General features: G+C 44.3%; 2 protein-coding genes across 2 annotated transcripts in view; both read left to right on the plus strand.

Annotated features, from left to right (window-relative positions):
* usp34 (ubiquitin specific peptidase 34) overlaps nt 1-13,545 on the plus strand; it is a gene marked incomplete at its 3' end in the record, with an annotated part of 57,943 nt that extends 44,398 nt beyond the window's left edge. The window contains 2 exon segments of the mRNA XM_084465392.1: nt 12,132-12,334; nt 13,530-13,545. Coding sequence (XP_084321518.1) covers nt 12,132-12,334; nt 13,530-13,545 — 219 coding nt within the window.
* A 1,846-nt stretch (nt 13,546-15,391) lies between these two features.
* On the plus strand, nt 15,392-19,584 carry LOC311340522 (uncharacterized protein; the record flags this gene model as incomplete). The annotated part of the gene is made up of 6 exons (XM_084465393.1): nt 15,392-15,464; nt 16,403-16,480; nt 16,620-16,772; nt 16,980-17,200; nt 17,573-17,732; nt 19,236-19,584. 6 exons carry the CDS (start codon nt 15,392-15,394, stop codon nt 19,364-19,366), a joined length of 816 nt encoding a protein of 271 aa, XP_084321519.1. The 3' UTR covers nt 19,367-19,584.
* Nucleotides 19,585-20,681: the final 1,097 nt, after the last annotated feature.

The following is a 20,681-nucleotide window of genomic DNA, read 5'->3' on the forward strand; positions in this document are numbered from 1 at the left end:
AATTTATCGGATCATTGATGTAGGGTTAATGAACATGTAATTCAGTTAAATGTGGTCTTACATGTTAATGTCAAAACAATCAGTAGGACACCACAGGGCACCTCTGCTTCTACAGATTACATAAATTCGCGAAATTTTTTTAAAACTGCGCTTTTTTAAAACTGCGCGCAGTGATGAACGGGACCTCGTGCCGGCTTGCGGCTGCGTCACGTGCGGTCCTAACATGTGCACATCTTGCCAGCACACATGTTACGACGGCACGTGACGCGGCCGCAAGCCGGCGCAAATTTTTTTTAAAACTGCGCTTTTTTAAAACTGCGCGCAGTGATGAACGGGACCTCGTGCCGGCTTGCGGCTGCGTCACGTGCGGTCCTAACATGTGCACATCTCGCCAGCACACATGTTACGACGGCACGTGACACGGCCGCAAGCCGGCGCGATTTCTTTTTAAAACTGCGCTTTTTTAAAACTGCGCGCAGTGATGAACGGGACCTCGTACCGGCTTGCAACTACGTCACGTGTGTGACATTTTTTAATTGTAATATTCCCTAGCGATACATTTTTACTGTAATACTCTCACTTAGCCATATCCAGTAGCACCAAGCATAGTTTAGAGGTAATTTCCCCTCCTAATCGCCTGAGGGCAGCACTGAACACAATTGATAAAGTTATAAAACATTTACACTAGGGGCAGCAACGGACACACACAGGAAGTGAGAAAACCCAAAGAAGAACACCTGGGATACATAAACTCAGACTCCGCCTTTGGAAGACAGAATCTCTCAGCGGCGTATCTTCCTGCATGCTAAGCTCTGAGACGCTCCGCGCGTGTTATTTACGATCCCTCTCCTTTTGTTTCATAGACGATAGACAATAGACCAATAACCTCAACCAAATAAAGTGAGTTAAAAGCGATCCTGTCTCGGCGGCCTTTCCTGGACCAAAATCCACAACAATTTGGTGACCCCGACGTGATTTATCCAAGGAAAGGCGGACCTGGGCTGACCGAGCCGATCGAACACGAGGATCTGATCTTCCCTGCCACGGGCCCAATAAAATAAGGTAAGCAGAACCTATTGTCGCAAAGACTAATTCTGCATAGATTAGTTATAGGAACTTTAGGTGGCAGAGGTAATCAGTATTCGTTTTCGTGAAAGCTCCGTTATTCCGGTCCATAGTCATTACAGTTAAGCCGAAGTAAAGATGAACGATCGCTGATAACTCCGATTGGGAATTAATTATAAACAATGATTTAGTCGCCATTATAAGACTAAACCGAGGAAACAAAGGGCCAGGATTGTATATATGTTTGTCTAAATGTGATACCCGACGGGGTTTTAGAGGCGATCTGTATAAAGGATTTGTTAAGTTTTCGACGTGTCCGCGTTTTGACCGGGACACAGTAGCCTACTGATGAGCTAAATTGTTATCCAAGTTGTATTGAACAGTTCGTTGAGACCCCGAAGCTGGAAAGAGTGTTCAGAGCATTGTCGAGTCGGCAATAACGTGGTGTTATTAGGCCCAGAAGACTAGAATGGGAGTCCACACGTGGTGGTGTCTCTAGGTCCCATGAAACAAAGACAATCTGTATGGAATACAGTTCTCGTCGTGTCGGTGGCCATGTTAACGCATTTTTTTAATGGCGATTATGGTCGACCACATGGTGAAAGCCTTGTTTAAGCATTGGGGGATGAGAGACATTGTCCTAAAGATGCCTATCACACCTAGACAAGCTTCAAAGGAGATCACCATTTGGTTAACAAAGAGAACACCCGCCCCCCCCCTTCTCTCCCTCTCTCTCCCCCCTCTCTCCCTCTCTCCCCCCCCTTCTCTCCCTCTCTCCCCCCCCCTTCTCTCCCTCTCTCCCCCCCTCTCTCTCCCTCTCTCTCTCTCCCTCTCTCCCCCCCTCTCTCTCTCCCTCTCTCCCCCCCCTCTCTCTCCCCTCTCTCCCTCTCTCTCCCTCTCTCTCCCCCCCCTTCTCTCCCTCTCTCCCCGTCTGTCTGTCTGTCTGTCTGTCTGTCTGTCTGTCTGTCTGTCTGTCCCGCTCTGTCTCTCGCATTTTGAGCATGGCAAATGCTCATGGCTCAATCAATGAATGTTCCCTTCATTATTGTGTTCTTGCTTGAGAACCGTTGACTGGGCCTTCAGCTGGCTGGATGTGTTATCGGGCTGATAGAGCTTCAGGCCAACTCGGGGAACCATCTACCTATCCCCCCAACTCTCTCTCTCTCTCTCCCTCTCTCCCCCCCCTCTCTCTCCCTCTCTCTCTCTCCCTCTCTCCCCCCCCCCTCTCTCTCTCTCCCCCTCTCCCCCCCCTCTCTCTCTCCCTCTCTCTCCCCCCTCTCTCCCTCTCTCTCCCCCCCCCTTCTCTCCCTCTCTCCCCCCTCTGTCTGTCTGTCTGTCTGTCTGTCTGTCTGTCTCTCGCATTCTGAGCATGGCAAATGCGCATGGCTCAATCAGTGAATGTTCCCTTCATTATTGTGTTCTTGCTTGAGAACCGTTGGCTGGGCCTTCAGCTGGCTGGATGTCTTACCGGGCTGAAAGGGCTGCATGACCAGGGTGTCACAAGAAGGCCAACTCGGGGAACCATCTACCTATCCCCCAACTCTCTCTCTCTCTCTCTCCCTCTCTCCCCCCCCCCTCTCTCCCTCTCTCTCTCTCCCTCTCTCCCCCCCCCTCTCTCTCTCTCCCTCTCCCCCCCCTCTCTCTCTCTCCCTCTCCCCCCCCCTCTCTCTCTCTCCCTCTCTCCCCCCCCCCTCTCTCTCTCTCCCTCTCTCCCCCCCCCTCTCTCTCCCTCTCTCTCCCCCCCTCTCTCCCCCCCCCTCTCTCTCTCTCCCTCTCTCCCCCCCCTCTCTCTCTCCCTCTCTCCCCCCCCTCTCTCTCTCCCTCTCTCTCCCCCCTCTCTCCCTCTCTCTCCCCCCCCTTCTGTCTGTCTGTCTGTCTGTCTGTCTGTCTGTCTGTCTGTCTGTCTCTCGCATTCTGAGCATGGCAAATGCGCATGGCTCAATCAGTGAATGTTCCCTTCATTATTGTGTTCTTGCTTGAGAACCGTTGGCTGGGCCTTCAGCTGGCTGGATGTCTTACCGGGCTGAAAGGGCTGCATGACCAGGGTGTCACAAGAAGGCCAACTCGGGGAACCATCTACCTATCCCCCCAACTCTCTCTCTCTCTCTCTCTCTCCCTCTCCCCCCCCCCTTCTCTCTCTCTCTCTCTCTCTCTCTCTCTCTCTCTCTCTCTCTCTCTCTCTCTCTCTCTCTTCTCCCCCCCCCCCCTCTCTCTCTATCCCTCCCCCAACACCCTCACCCTCTCAGTAACTGTATCACATACTATCTCTCACACACACAGACTATCTCACACATATACGTACAGGCTTAAACACACTAACAGAAACACTCTGTCTCACACACACACCCACACAAACTGTCACACACACTCAGTGTGTTTTTACTACTAAATAATTATATTTCTTTTTACCACATTATGTACATAGGATGTAAGAGGTATTCATGCATTGGAGACCTTCGTTATATGTGAAGCCGTAAGTCTGGTTGTCACACTGAGTCCGACTGCTGAAGTGTACTGACTCACGTGTTGCTTGTTGTCGTGCGGTGAACGGGGGGCGTTCAAGGACCGTCGGAAAGTTGATTTGTTTTTGTTTTAGAAAACAGCCTAGTGACGCCACTGCCACACACTGCATCCACACAATACACAGCTGCACAGTGCTCCGACATCTTGTGTCGGATCTGCTTCTACATTGGTCAGCGCACATGTTACGACGGCACATGACGCGGCCGCAAGCCGGCGCGAGGTCCCGTTCATCACTGCGCGCAGTTTTAATTATATTTCTTTTTACCACATTATGTACATAGGATGTAAGAGGTACTCATGCATTGGAGACCTTCGTTATATGTGAAGCCGTAGAATTGATTTACGATGGATTGATTGATTTGTGTTTTTTGTGGATTTACCCCATTATGTACATACGACAGAATAGGTCTACTTGCATTTATCCACATGTAGTGGAGACCTCCGTTATTATTGAACCATGAAGAAATTTATGGAGGATGAAACTGTATGAAACTGGATCCCTACTGTCAAAGATACCTTCATTATATGTGGAAGCCGTATAATTGAGATATGGTGGATTTATTAATGTTCGATGTATTTGTTTTTGAACTGGACATTTTTTAAATGATCTATGTTATTAAAGTTGTGATAAGAAGTTGGCTGGAACCCAGAGGGCCTGAGAGGATTGCTCGGGGGTTGTTCAGTAAGATGATGTGATCAGTGTGATGTTTGTTCACAGATAGACAAACAGACAAACCGACTAGAGGTTGAGAATATTGTATCGATTAGATGTTGACCAACGGAAAACTAGATAAATATAATAATAATATTTTTGTAATGGTATAGATAGATAAGGGACTTGAATAACTAGGAAACTGTTTTGGAAATAATAATGAACAGGTTTGATACTCATGTAACTATAAGAACGTAAAGATGAAACCAGGTTTTACTTTATTAGAATAAGTCATATGCACGTTTGATGTGGTATGCAGAAGGTAGAAGTGTGGCAAAGGATAGACAATATTAAATACAAACAATATGTAGCATAAATAAAGATCAGGTCATCCGATTTAGATAGTTGGGTTAAAAAAGAGACAATTGAATAGAATGATAGAGCATTAATTGTGATTATGAATAACGGTCAAAGCAAAATATTCGTCTACTATTGAAGATGCAAATCTTAATATTGTAATTTTTTTTTTTTTTTCATGAGCAAACAATAAGGTGAAATAAAGCTGCAAACAGCATTTTACGGTGCCAAACCTGAGCCGACAAATAAACGATCAAACCATTTTTTGCATTTTTGGACTGTTGCAATAGCGCCAACTTTAGACTGATTTAGATACAATTTGGACAGTTTCATCTTGACCCATGTACCTTTGACTATCCCAGGTTTGATGGTGATTGGGTTAAGTTAACCCTGACTTTTGACGTTAAATTTTGACAATTTTTGAGGATTTTGAGCCTCTAGCAGCCATGTTGTTTTGCCAATCACTTTCATTTCACTTAGCTGGAACTTTGGGCCCAACAGCCACGAAGTTGGTCCCACTCAAAGCAAACATTGTGTCTATGAGCTGTGGTGTTTTTTGTGACAGGCCACACCCATTTCGATGCCACGCCGTATTTGTAAATATGTTGACTTTATCTTGTTCAGAAATTTGACTTTTGCATTGGAGTCAAGATCATAGGAGTCCAACTTGATGTTGATATGAGCATTTAACTATTTTTGTGTTTTAAACCACGCCTCTTTTAGAAGTCAATGGCTCATGGGTGCTTTAAACTTTATTGTACAGACTCATGCGGCAAATCTAGGAACCGCAAGTCATAAGTTCTTGAGGCATATTTGTCCAGCCTGAGGATATGCACGTGTGAACAAAGTTTCATGAGTGTAGGTCAAACCGGCTACGAAATATGCTTGTGCAAAGTTTGCATTTTTGGGCAGTTAGTATAACGCCACCTTTGGGCCAATCAGTGTAATATTTGCTCTCTGTTAATCTTGGGTCAACCTCTACAGGTCTAGTAAATTTCATAAAAAGCGTGCGAGCGGTTTAGACTGTGTAATGCAAACGGGGCGGAATAATAATAATAAAACTAACAATTACAATAGGTTCCTCGCACTTTGTGCTTGGCACCTAATAAACGTCCATGCTAATAATCGCCCACCCTACTGCCCAGAAGAACACTTTTCGTTCTCCCTGATTGTCTGTGTAAATATTTGCTCTGTACACCTAAGATCCATCATGCACACTAACAGTGATACTTAGTTATTAAACCAGCATTTTTACCCATGTCCCTGTCTCTTCTAAGAGATAGGAAGAGACAGAGACACCGTTAAATATTATCTACTGATTATCGTCAGAGTAAACATTTTCAAAATCAGCTACTAACCCATTGGTGTTTATTTTTGGATTGTGTTATTTTTTGTAATGTACATATTAGTTTGCAACTGTTTCTATTTTTTGTGGGAAATTTGAGTCCCCTCTCTCTTTTTTTTTTTTCCTATTCGGCAAGTGGTTCCCCTAAGAGGGTTAAAATCCGCCATGACGGTGTTGAATTTAGACGTGTAGGAATCTGGAATAACCAGAAAAGATTATTGAAAACCTGAAATCGGTCAGTTCGACTTATATGGTTCGAACTTGTAAATATGTGTTTAGTTATGATGAATATTATTTTTTGTGGTGTACGATTGTCCATGTGTTGTAAACCTGAAATCGGTCAGTTCGACTTATATGGTTCGAACTTGTAAATATGTGTTTAGTTATGATGAACATTATTTTTTGTGGTGTACGATTGTCCATGTGTTTTTGTTTTTAAGATTATTGTTTTTAAGATTTTTTAAGATTGTTTTTAAGATTTTGTCTCCCACTAAGAAGTGGGACAAGGGTACTTCTGGGGGTTATCGATTTACGACCCCAGGTGCGGCCAAAAATGTTTAGTCAGAAAAAAGAGACACGCAGAGAAACAAAGGTAGTAAATCAGAGGAGAAAAACTTTAGAAGATCACAGAAGGTGAGGAAAGCACCAAATGGTGTTTCAGGTGTAAACTCTTTTCTAGTAAAGGGACACCATGATCAATACGTCCCATGGTAATCGCAGAATTTAGGGGTTATTATCTAGACTCCATAACGTGAACAATTAGCATATAAAGTTGTCCATAGCACACACACCGCTCGTCCACAGAAGTCCAGGGGTCAACCAGCGCTGGGGACTCTTAGAGTTCAGGGAAAATCCTCTCTCACCAATCTGAGCAGAAGGACCCGCCCCAAAAGGACTCGGGGACGGCGGAGTTAATGCACAGTTCAACATATCACAAATATCATTGATATCACATTAAAAAAAAAAAATAAATAAATAAATAAAAAGGGTAATAGGAAAAGTCACACTGGAAAGGATAATTGAATAAAAATGGGTATGACAATTATGAGACTGAAATACATATAATAAAAAGTAAATCTAAAACTGTACAAGTAGAATTACTTGTCAATTAAATCAATTAAAATCTAGAATCATGGTCGAGTAACTGCTATCTGTTAGGAAGTGATCCTACATGCTATGTTCTCAATTTCAATTATCATTTAATGCTCATGGAGTTAACTTGGAGTTAACCATGAGCAAGGAGGGAAGTAGTGAGACTAATCAAACTTTTGACTCAATTGAATTGTGTAGAACAATACCACTAACACTAATGAGTTCTCACATGCAAGCTAACAGAATGACTCATCTAACCTCGCATGAAATATTTACTGGTTGATCCATGCCTTCAACTTCATTTCAAGGATCCCATAAGGGACTTCCGTTAAAGCAATTATATAGAATTAAGAACAATATGTTTGACGACTAACTGCTGTACATGAGTTTGTATTCCAACAAGAGAAAAGCAGAACCTCAAAGCCAGACGAGAACCCACCAAGGGGAGTGGAGCCGGGTGACCAGATCTACCTAAGGGTTTTCAAGAACAAACCCAGGAGAGAAAGACCATACAAAGTCATCAGAGCAACGCCAACAGCCATCCAGGTGGAAGGAAGCACCACATGGACCCAATAGACCCGGAGAATACAACGGAAGAGAATCAGCCGTGGCGACCCGTTCCGCCTGTTGCTGAGGGGTTGACACTGTAACCGTGGAGCCTTCCCTTCTGGAAGGTTAGACGCAGAGGTGTAGAAGAACGACCCCAAGAGGCATAGAGGCACGGGCGCCACACACAGACGATGGCTGATACCACCTCCGCCCAATGCACAAGCTCTCTCTCTCTCTCTCTCTCTCTCTCTCTCTCTCTCTCTCTCTCTCTCTCTCTCTCTCTCTCTCTCACAGTCACCAGACTCACACACTCTCTCTCTCTCTCACAGTCACCAGACTCACACACTCTCTCTCTCTCTCACAGTCACCAGACTCACACACTCTCTCTCTCTCTCACAGTCACCAGACTCACACACTCTCTCTCTCTCTCACAGTCACCAGACTCACACACTCTCTCTCTCTCACAGTCACCAGACTCACACACTCCCTCTCTCTCACAGTCACCAGACTCACACACTCCCTCTCTCTCACACACAGTCACCAGGCTCACACACAGCCTCTCTCTCTCACACAGTCTCTCTCTCTCCCTCCCCCCTCACACACAGTCACCAGACTCACACACAGTCTCTCTCTCTCTCTCAGTCACCAAACTCACACAGTGTCTCTCTCTCTCTCTCTCAGTCACCAGACTCACACACAGTCTCTCTCTCTCACACACACACACACCAGACTCACACACAGTCTCTCTCTCTCACACACACACCAGACTCACACACACTCTCTCTCTCTCTCTCACACACACAGTCTCTCTCTCTCTCTCACACAGGCTCCCTCTCTCTCACATACAGGCTCCCTCTCTCTCTCACACAGTCTCTCTCTCTCACACAGGCTCCCTCTCTCTCACACAGGCTCCCTCTCTCTCACATACAGGCTCCCTCTCTCACACACACAGGCTCCCTCTCTCACACACACAGTCTCACACACAGTCACCAGCCTCACACAGTCTCTCTCTCTCACATACAGGCTCCCTCTCACACAGTCACCAGCCTCACACAGTCATTGTCACACACACAAAAGACGATGACTGATACCACCTCCAGATGCATGGGATCCGTCCGGACCCCAATGCACAAAGATGCAACAATAACGGAAGTAACCACGTTGGCATACTTGTTACGGAATAACAACAATATTTTAACTTGATTTGCCATTTAAAGGACTGCAGACAAAGTGAAGACTCATTCTACAAGGCTGAGAAATATCTGTGTATATCAACTGAGCCTACAATATACTACCGCGGCCCCAGTGCCTTCAAGGTATGAAAGCAGACGTCATGGTTCACACATCCTGGGTACAAGGAGGGATACTATCCCTGTGCAAGCAGATAAATGGGAAGTAGAAACAGGGGGACATAATGTAAATATACGGTTAAAATGGTTGAATTACACGGCACAAGCTCAGGGAAAGACCGACTGTATGATCTGCGCTGAAGGACGACCCACTCTAACCACAGCTCCCGCTAGGATTACCCCGTTTAACTCAAAAGAAGGGTTTGCATGCTTACTAGAACTGTTTGTAGACGGCCACATCACTGGGTGTATGACTAATGTAAAAGGCTTATTAGACATTATGTATCCTGAGACCCTCATTAGGGCTATACCCCCCCAGCTTCGAAGTTAATCTTACTCCTGGCTACCATTGCATCCAAGGTAATGGCATAGGTAAGAAAGTGGGGTCCCTTCCTCCTGAAGTATGTAACACCACTAGAGTGATAGATCTGTTATCTAATATGACTCATGCTCATAGTGACATATGGTGGTTCTGCGGAGGACAAATCATCAGAGGGTTCTCCCCATAAATTTCTCAAGGACATGCGCTGTAATTCAACTTGTAATGCCTATCTATATTTTACCAGATAGCAAACATGTGATGAATCTCAAGATATGGAAGAATAGAGACTTCCCAAATTTTATTCGCCAGAAACTAACACTGAAACCAGTCTCAGGAAGTTTAGATAAAAATATTTACATAGACTCCATAGGTGTGCCCCGAGGCGTCCCCGAAGAACATAAAGCTCGCAATCAAGTAATAGCAGGATTTGAATCTGTTTTTGTTTGGTGGGCCACCATTAATAAAAATGTTGATTGGATAAACTATATATATTATAACCAACAGCGGTTTGTCAACCATACCACCGAGGTGATTAGGGGAATATCAGAACAATTAGATGCTACCTCTCGTATGGCCTATCAAAACCAGTTAGCATTGGACATGTGGACGGCTGAGCAAGGAGGGGTGTGCCAGATGATAGGAACAGCATGTTGTACTTATATCCCCAATAACGCAGCTCCAGATGGGTCAGTGTCCAGAGCGCTGGCAGGCCAACAGGCCCTCAGATTAGAGTGGGCGGAGAACTCGGGCATCACTAACCCTATCACCGGGTGGATGGAGAACATACTTGGTAAATGGATGAGTCCAATTCACTCAGTCTTCATGATGGGAATAGTAACAATAACCGTGTTAGTTGTTATTTGTTGTTGTTGCATTCCTTGCATACAAGGACTACTGAATAGGTTGATCACCACAGCAGTGAGTGCTTCAAGACTGCCAGATGTCTTACAGGCTTATGTAGGAATCGAACCTACTCCGGAGACAATGAGTGAACAGCAACCCGAAGGGCCCGATGTGATCAGATTAAATTACATAGAATAGTCCCCGGTTCCCAGAAGTTATGTGCATGTATCTAAGAGAAGCAATATACCTGGTTTACTTGAATGAGGAAACATTGAACAAACCCATGAGAGTCATGTTTACTATTACAAAATGTTGTTTAGATTTAAATGTAAAATGTCCAAAACTCTACATACATAAAGCTCACTGAGCCATTCAAACCTATGCATACTCGAAGGAAAATTTAAAATTGTGTTACTTTTTATGTTCAGTAGATTTTCATACATGCTGAAAAAATTGTGTTACTTTTTATGTTCAGTAGATTTTCATACATGCTGAAAAAATTGTGTTACTTTTTATGTTCAGTAGATTTTCATACATGCTGAAAAAATTGTGTTACTTTTTGTTATGTTCAGTAGATTTTCCATACTTACTGAAAAATTTTTTTTTTGTTTGTTTTGTTTTGTTTTTGTTATATTCGGTAAATTTTCAATGCATACTGAAAGGGTATAAATTCTGTGTTATGACAAACAAGTGAATTTAAAAAAAAAAGGGTTTAACCATTTACCTATGCTGCTCAATTTTTTGTAATGTTGAAAGTATGTGAATTTAATTTTGTTTTATGCCTAGAAGTGTTTTGACAAAGTTTCCATTGATGAATACATATGTGCCTTTATGATTATGCCTTTATGACCATATGACGTACTGATTGTATTGTGTAGTGTTGATTATGTTGATGATTGTTCCATGGTAACCAACCCATGGGTGTGTACATATTTTCTCTTTTGCTTTTTACTCTTGTTTTTTATATATGCTGTTGGTAATATTAGTGGTTTGTAGAATGGTCATCTGAGATGACCAAGGAGGGAATTGTGACATTTTTTAATTGTAATATTCCCTAGCGATACATTTTTACTGTAATACTCTCACTTAGCCATATCCAGTAGCACCAAGCATAGTTTAGAGTTAATTTCCCCTCACAATCGCCAGAGGGCAGCACTGAACACATTTGACAAAGTTACGAAACATTTACACTAGGGGCAGCAACGGACACACAGAGGAAGTGGGAAAACCATAGATGAAAGGGGGCGGGCTTTTAAAGCCACAGAGCACGCCCACCTTTTTACCTTCTTATTTAACTCGGACTCCGCCAGTTTAGATTCAGAATCTCTCAGCAGCGTATCCTGGATGCAAAGCTCTGAGACGCTCCGCGCGTGTTATTTACCATTCCTCTCCTTTTGTTTCATAGACGATAGACAATAGACCAATAACCTCAACCAAATAAAGTGAGTTAAAAGCGATCCTGTCTCGGCGGCCTTTCCTGGACCAAAATCCACAACAGGCTCATGTAATGAAGAGTAACTGGTAGCTTAGCACGCTACACTTTCAGACTGGCGGACAGTGGCTTTCCTAATTTACACACAGTTTCTGTTTCTTTGAGATAGTTCATTAACTAGTTTTAATAAAATGATTAAATAATGAATCTAAAAGTGTATACATTCCATCTGTTACAGCACATGAATTTATGCAACGAATAAAAAAGACAAAATAACATATGACGTATAAACAGGATATATGGGTGAAGGCCTACTACTAAAACATCTTACATTTTTCCTACTCGCCTTTTCTTTTGGTAGATCCTACCTTATTTTATTTACAAGTCAAATTTTTTATTTGTGGTACATTTCATTGTTATCAGGAAATTTGACTGTAAAAGTTTCCAGACTCTCTGAAGGTAGTGGAGTGGAGGAAACAAACCACAACAATGAATTATAGCTAGAGCAACGTCCTGTCCCACACAGCATGAGACTCCTAGGCGGATCCGCTTTCAAGTCACCAAACCCGCGTTACTGTCACATTCGTTTTGGCTCCGCCCAGAGGATCCGCTCCGCCTCCGAAAAATTCTACTGTCAAACAGCGGATCCTGAGCGGACCCAAGTCGGATCCCTGGACACGGACGCGCCTTTCACAGAGCTGGCTCCGCCCACTGTCAAACAGCGGATCCTGAGCGGACCCAAGTCGGATCCCTGGACGCGGACGCGCCTTTCACAGAGGATGGCTCCGCCCACTGCCAAACAGCGGTCCGCGGACCCAAGTCGGATCCCTGGCGGACGCGCCTTTCACAGAGGCAATATAAGTGGGCTCCGCCCATTTATAACGGTTGAATTTGGTGAACGGTTGGATTGAACGGTTATCACGAATTTGATCTATCTATGAGCTAGCATTTTTTTAGCTATCACGTAAATATTGAGCTATCACGTAGACGGAGAGTCGGAGACGGTCATTTCATTTCTTTTTTCAACTTTGTGCTGAATCCTTTTGACTGAGTAAGTGCATTTATTAATTGAGATATTGCGACATTCACAGTAAACATTGGCCTTTGTGTTTTCATCGTGTATAGGTCTATGATATAATTGTATTGTAATGACTTTGTTTGATATTGAACTAGCAGTAGAACCGAGAAGTGATTGATCATGTGAGTCTGTAGCCTATTTGATTTAAAATGCAATAGCAATTTTATGTAAGGGATAATGTATAGAACGCCGGTCATTATGGGGAAAATGAGCAGCGTTCACTCCCTGTGGGTAACGTGGGTGAAGTAACGTAAAACAGCCAATCAGCGTTCACTCCCTGGGTGACGTCACGTAACAGCCAATCAGTTCACTCCCTGGGTGAAGTAACGTAAAACAGCCAATCACCGTTCAACCGTTCAGTGAACCGCAGCTTGGAGGAGAAAGTGATTATTGCCGTTTGCGACTCCCGCTCTATATCTACATATAATATATAAATATCTATATCATATAATATAATATATACGATATATATAATATCACGGCACAAAGCGGTGTGCGCCTCCGGATTATATTATTAACCCATAAACGACGGGCTCTCCCTCTTCCACAACAGGTACAGACACACATCTCGGCCATGGTTGATGAGAATGAATTGGCATGAATGACCGTTGTCAGGCAAAAAAAAAATTCGCCCCGCGAATGCACACACATAAATGCACAGCGACAGATTATGATTTGTCGCGCGGCAACATTCGCCTATTCGCGCGAATAGGCGAAATGGGACAAAGTGCGGTGTGAACACACAGTAATTGTCGGAGTGGCGGCACTTCCATTGATTGAAAAGGTTAATTTCTGTGTCATTAATGTATAGGGGGATTATTTGTTTATCAACACGGCGGATGTGCGCGCAGCATGACTGCAGAAAGAAAAAAGTTTCACCGGTTGCCTCCGTTGCGGTTATCTCCGTGTGGTTAACTTGCAGTTGCGGTGTTAACTAGCGATGTTGTCAGCTTACTACAACAGTTTATCAGCGAGTGATAAAATTGGTTATGCGGATAAATTAACATTAGTGAATGGGATAGGCTACATCTTAATGACCCATGCGCGTTAGGGGCAGGTGAGTGGATAAATGATGGGAGGCGCGCGATCGCAGTCTGACGGAATTGTTGAGGGGAGGGGGGGGGGGGGGGGGGGCGCGATCGCGGTCTAACGGAGTTGTTGACGGGGGGGAGTATGATCGATAATAGAAAATGCGCGGATCTTTTTTTTCCGTTTGCTCGTGCCGCCGCCCCCTGTAATGCCGCCCCGGGCGGCTGCCCATATCGCCCGTAGCTAAAACCGCCACTGAGTGGTTCTACGTTGGGGGGGGGGGGGGGGCGTACTGTTCAGCGGCGCGAGAGAGAGAGAGAGAGAGAGAGAGAGAGAGAGAGAGAGAGAGAGAGAGAGAGAGAGAGAGAGAGAGAGAGAGAGAGAGAGAGAGAGAGAGAGAGAGAGAGAGAGAGAGAGATTAGGGAAGCCTATATTAAGTAAGAATACACATAGCCTACAACAACCACAGACTACATGATGTAGATATCAGAGTATCGTTTAAATAAATATTATAAATATATAATAAATATTTCGCCGTTCTTAAATTAGGCTACTTCCACAGGGCAAAAATGCCGTTGCCTATTTCTTAACAGGTAGCGTCTTGAAACTTTCTTCTATCAACTAAAACTCTGTTCAAACTTGCACACATCGGCCGCGCGCCCGCTCGTGCGTCGGACACGCCCACTCTCTTCCGTCGACCGACGTGTACAGTGCTAGGGCGGCGCACCCGCGCGCGCGGCAAGGTGTGGGCTCGTCCGTCGGAAATATGGGGGCGCGGCGCGGCCGGTGTGCGCTGCGCTTGAGAGTTATCATGCCATACGTTAACATAGGCCTAATGTTTAAAAATAACCTCGATCAAAGCATATCCCAGGCTCCCTGATAATGGTTTAGCGCTAGCTTCTAGCTAAGTTTGCATTTTGGCGATTTTGGTCTCATAGTGTCTATTGCCCCTTTTCCATCCTCTTTGTAATGAAAATTATAAGCTTCAACATTTTAATCACAGTTTGGACAACGAATGGGTGTTCCCGCCTGTTTGTGATTTCTTATGGTAGCATTATGGAACTTGGTCCCCATCATCTTCTATTTTGTGTTCTGCAGCTTCAACTTTGAACATTGCCTCCTCTGCTGGGTTCGATTAATCAAGTAAGTCAAAATTAAAATGTATTATACCATGTCAAGGCCAAGCAGATAGGCCACGAAAAATGCCTCACACATACATGTTTAATGTAAATCTAGTAAATCTATTAAATCACAAATGTTGCTCTTTTTCTCTATTTTTGTCTAGTTTATAGCAATGAAACACCACTAAAGTCTATTCAACAATGTATTTATTTAAAAACAACATTAGGAACAATGATTAGGAACATTACATTAGGAACAATGATCAATTGTACACATGATTGCAACCTGTCTTTCTGAAATGTCTCTTTTAGAACAAAAATGAATAGAAAGACTCTGCCTGTCTCCTTAAACGCCTTAAGACGAAGGGCACGTGTTGACGTCCAAAAAAGGCTTCTTGAAATTACGACAGACATGACTGACATGACTGAGATGGACATGACGGCAATGACGGCAGATGACAGAGTTCTCTCTGAGGACACTACTCCACCCTCTTCAGCTCATGCATTTGATTCACATGAATATTTTAGTGAAGAGGACATGGATTTTGATGATGTGTATTGTGATTGGGATGGGACAACAGGTTCAGATTCTGAACCTGATGTCCCATCCCCATCACTTTCCAATAACATTGGAATGACCTACATGACCTACAGTCTGAGGCAGAGCAGGAGTGTGGGCCTCCAGATAAAAGACAGAGGAGGCCAGTGTAAGTGTGTTCTGTCTTGTTTATGTTTTTGTAGTGATAGGAAGGTTATTTCAAAAATAAACCAGAGATGTTTGTGCTATACTGTATGTATATTTGGCGATTTTGGGATTGCAGTAACCCTAATAATAATATAATATGGTTACTTAACAGCCATCGCTTTGGAGACTCTGATGAGAGTGAAGATGGAGATTTGACATCTCCGGGGTTGCATGGCCAATTGCACTGGCAGAGTAAGGCATAACCTCTTGCCATCAAAAATAACAAAATCATAACATTAATATTAAGATATGGTTAACATTCTTAGTGCTAAAAATTATCACCTCTCCTTGTATCCATTCCTCCAGCTCCATCCATTCCCCCAACATCTCGCCGAGTGCCAGGCAGCAGGTCTCCTCGACCTGAAGAAAACAGTCTAGGTAAAGACTGATCTCTGAAATAATATTGAATACAGTGGCCAATGGTCACTCTGTTTCAAATCAACAGATTGCATCTGCATTACCATCTTAGATTTTCTCAACCCCCCCACCGTCAACGATCACGCCTGCAATAGCCCTCGTCCGCGAAAATCCCGTTCCGTCAAAATCCGACGAAGAGGTATTTGAGGTCAAAACTATCGGATGACCCTTTCCGTCGTTGAACGACGAAGAGGGGGTACCCTAGACGTTGTTAAACAACGTTTAGGGGCAAATTGTCAAGCATCTGACGAATAGGGGTGAGACTGTGTTGGTTAAAAATATCTGCATTCATGCAATATTTATCATTCATTATTATCAAATTGTATTGAAATACATTGTCAATCCATTAATGGAATTGAAATAGGTAGTGCATACCAAAATGTTGAAACATACAAATGAATGCACCAGAGGTTTGCCATTGTTTGGCCCTGTAGCTCACAGCCTACCATGGTTAACCATTTAATACCAATTTCTGTCCCTTAGCACCTTACCATGGGGCAGGACCGCAACCTTTGCCAAATCTCCCTGCACCCGCATTTAACATGCAGAGAGTTATTCACGGTAAGGACTGATCTCTGAAATATCAGTGAATAGAACGGTCCCATGTGTATTATCAGTGATGATTAACAGATGACTGCCATTTAATACAATTCTTTCCCCCTCTCGCACACCGCATGACATCCTCCTCACTACGGGCCAGGAACGGCAGTCCCTCCTCATCTCCCTCCACCCCCGGCATCAACCCTGAACCTGCGGCAATCAGAGGAGCCTTCTACAGGCTCTTCTCCTTCTACCTTGGCCTATAGACCAACATGGCGAGGGGGAAGAATAAATGAGCCCATTCCCTGCTCTGGTAAGCAATAACTGACAAATACTGGAGGGTCATTCTATGCTACAGATTTTGGAAGAAATTCTGACCCTAATCCTAACCCTAACTCTCACATATTTTCTTCAAACTTTATCAATAACTAATGTCAGTATTGTGAGTAATGAGGATAAGCACTGAAACGTGATATATTTTATACACTACATTTTAGCTATATTTCATGTTTGTCAACAGCAACTGAAGTCCACATCCTTAGCCTGCTGGAAACCATCAAACAGCAGCAAGACCAGCTTGTTGCAAAGGTGAACTTCCTTTGCAGCAGGCTGAACAGCACCCCGGGGCAAGACATACAAATGCCCGACAATGTCCAGTTTCCCTTGGAGGATTTGGAGGCTGTGGAGGCCTTTGAATCATTTTTAAAGGATTCGTCAAATGACACAGCTCGACAGAGAGTGGTGAGTTTTCTTACTTAATATGAATGGTGCCATTAGGATTATTGATTGTTCATGATTATTGCAAATATTATATTGAAGCAGCCCTGAACAGGCCTGTCCTGAACTGCCTTTTCCCAGTGGTAAGATTCTGTCAGTGAGTGACAATCTCCCTGGTTTGACATTGTGAGTAAAGGTGGCACAGGTCCATGAGGGTGTGAGCCAAGTACATGTTTAGAAAAGAAATAACCCAAGAGAACAAGATTTTTTAAACGTATAAGCTGTTTTTCTACATTTCTGGACACTTTCAACTGGAACAAAAACATTTTAAATGCAACTTAAGCTTAGAAATGTTTACCTTGCTGTCTATTTAAAAAAGATGTCTTTGCCTTTTAGATTTCTTCTTTGGCCACCATTGGAGGCCATGATTTGAAGAGGGTGACATGGAACATCCTGGGCAGGCTCTTCACCGATGAGGTGTCTCACCAGATAAACTGGAAGGGTGTTAACAACAAGAAGCCCTTTAGTAAGATGGCAACAAAGACCTTGCTTTTCAGTAAGTATTTAAAATTTACGTTCAAAGTCAATAGTTAGTAAATGTTGGGGCAGCCTTAAATATCGTAGCAACCATCATACCAATATGACCTAGCCAGGCTTTTTTAGACTGTAGGCTACTATACCATATACTTTTTTTGGACGTTTAATGCCTTTTTATCGAAATCAAACAAAGTATGATCATGACTCCCTGATACGCAGATTTTCAATCAGGTAGGCCTATGAGTGATGTTATGTTAATAACACAATGCAATAGCTATAGCGCGTCAGTGAAAACCTGACACGGTCAGGTCTTACTTAGTAGGGACAATAGGCTATTGAAAATATTCCTGTTAACTATCAGCGCAATAATGATAATAACAAAAATCTTACCTTTCTGACATGCACTCTGCTGTGAGACTTCCTACTTTTGATTCCTTCAGTTTGTCGCTGGCGTTGACCATGGGCATAGATATATTTAAGCAATAGATCACGACAGGCTGTGGTATGACCGTATACCACTGACTGAAGTGATCTATTGCTTTTATAAAACGGTTACGTAAGTATGGCGAAATGAAAGTCATAGACACCCTCAATTTTGCAAAAAGCATTTTTTTATAATACAAAAAAAGTAGTCCCTCCTGGCTGCCTGCAAAGTGTACGGCGGTTGCTATGCAACACACTGTAGCGTCCTTCAGAGAGAAGGCTAGAGGTACCTCGGTTCGCCGGCAATTTAGCCTTCTATCGAGTTCACTCACCGTGTGCCTATTGCTTTACAACATTTCCACCCTCTCCAGCAATCAACATGTTTTTAGGCTTCAGTGAACTATGCTATTGCTTTTATATATAACAACAGTTCAAGTTAGGCGCGGAGTGATACTGAACTCTGTAAACTGAACGGGCGTCATAGCTGTGTGTATACGCTCAATATACAACAGTTGGGAACCAATCAGATCGCTTGATTTAAGCCACCCGTTTTATAAATACTGACAGTCATAGACATATATCATAGACATCATCATAGACAACATATCTATGGACCATGTGTGCGAAGGAGAGAGAGCGAGCGAGAGCGCGAGAGAGAACCACTGGGCTCCTTGTGGGTTTCCGGTTGATTGAATACAGAAAGAAGAGCTGCCTCGGGCACCGCATCTTTCGGTGTCCCGGTCGCCGTGCACCGGCCGAGCTCCCGGACTCCGGCGGTGCACTCGCGCGGGCACGGGGATTGAATACGATACGGTGGCCTGTGCACTGTAGCCGCGATGCACGGCGGCCGCGGGGCGTGGCGGAGCTCAGCTCAGCTCCGGCAGCCGCGGTGCCCCGAGGCGGCTTTTCTTTCTGTATTCAATCGCCGTACCCGCGGGAGTGCGCACCGCGGGAGCTCGGCCAGGGCACGGCCGCCGGGGGACCGCGACCGCTGGGACCGGCTGCCGTGCACCGCGCCCGGGAGCTCCGCTCCGGCCGCCGCGGTGCCCCGAAAAGTTAGTAAAAACCTATTACATAAAATATGTCTGTTTGATTACAGGTGCTGTAAGGAAAAACACGGTCACACGGGCAGCCACGGACGCGGAGATAGGCAAGCACGCGATCAGGTGGTTCAACCTGGCGGCGGATCGGGCGGCGAGGAGACGTGTCCCGCCGGCTGTCTGTCACTAAATCAGGGGCGTCATTCCTTATATGTGTGCAGTAGACCCACACCACAGAGCAGGCAGTTCATGTCAAAAATTGTTGAGGGGGGGGGGGGGTTGTTGTTGGCACCTAGGGTGGCCAATCAGGTCCCTCTGGCTCCGCCCCTGCACTAAATGCCACTTTTTTGTTCTACGTTTTATGTAGATGTTTATTGTTTTACGTTGAATAAAACATATTAATTTCTGTTTCTGTTTTTTGTTGTTTATTGACAATATTGTTAGGTTAAAAATAGAAGGAATGCATATTTAAGCTTAGGCCTATATTGCTGTAATAGCCAATTCTAGTGATAGTTTTTAGTTTTATCCTATAGTTTAGTTTATCCTATTTTATCCTACAGCAAGAAGGGATTTTGAAAATAAGATAAACGGGTCCAAAACGGACCCGGGCCAGATGAGCCAGGAGTCCGTTGCGGGTCCGCGGCGGATGTAGGCCTATGTATGTATACATTTGCGGGTCCCAAGCGGATGCGGCGCGGAGCCACTGCGGGTCCGCGATCCGCCTTCGTAGCGGATCCGTCACTGAGGGCAAGTGGACGCCGATACGGGTCCATTTTGCGGGTCCGTTCCGGAAGCCGCAATACCTCCGCGGCGGATCCGTCGCGGAGTGCTTTTGCTGTGTGGGGTACCTCTGCGTACACTTTACGACTTGTGTCATTACTCAGCAAAAAAAGCGGAACAATTGGAAGGTAGTTCATTACAGTGATCACAGTGGTGGTCAAAATGATGTTAAATGCTCTCCTCTTTGCATCATTGCCCTCTGCTCTCTGTCTCATCCCTTCTCCTGGACTGGGCTGTTTCAGAGCCCACAGGACTGACACACAGCAGAACAACATCACGGAAAATATAACTGTATAAGAGCCTATGACAGCATTATGCGTAGAAAATAATGCTGATGTACCGTAGAATGTATAGAATACATAAAAGGACAGCGTGATGAACCAGACAACAGAGAAACACATTATTTTATACATGAGTAGTTTGTACCTGAGAAACGTCACAGGGTGAATCACAGCCAAGAATTATGAGCCTGAAACAAGTGGCGAGAGACGTGGAGGAAATTTACAAAAAATACGATCCCCGGAAGAAGATCGCATTTTGCAGTACATAAAGTATATATAAAATACAGTAGAAACACATTAAAATCTCTGAGATGGCCAGGTTAAGGCGGTAAAAGTCTGACTTGATCCTCCACGCCACCTCTGACAATCAGCAACATGACGTAGATGTTTAGGGGGGGAAACAGTAGCAGTGTGACAACAGAGGTAGCAAATGCAATATCTGAT

This window comes from Micromesistius poutassou (assembly GCF_964030765.1).
Source record: "Micromesistius poutassou genome assembly, chromosome: 3".
Lineage (NCBI taxonomy): Eukaryota > Metazoa > Chordata > Actinopteri > Gadiformes > Gadidae > Micromesistius > Micromesistius poutassou.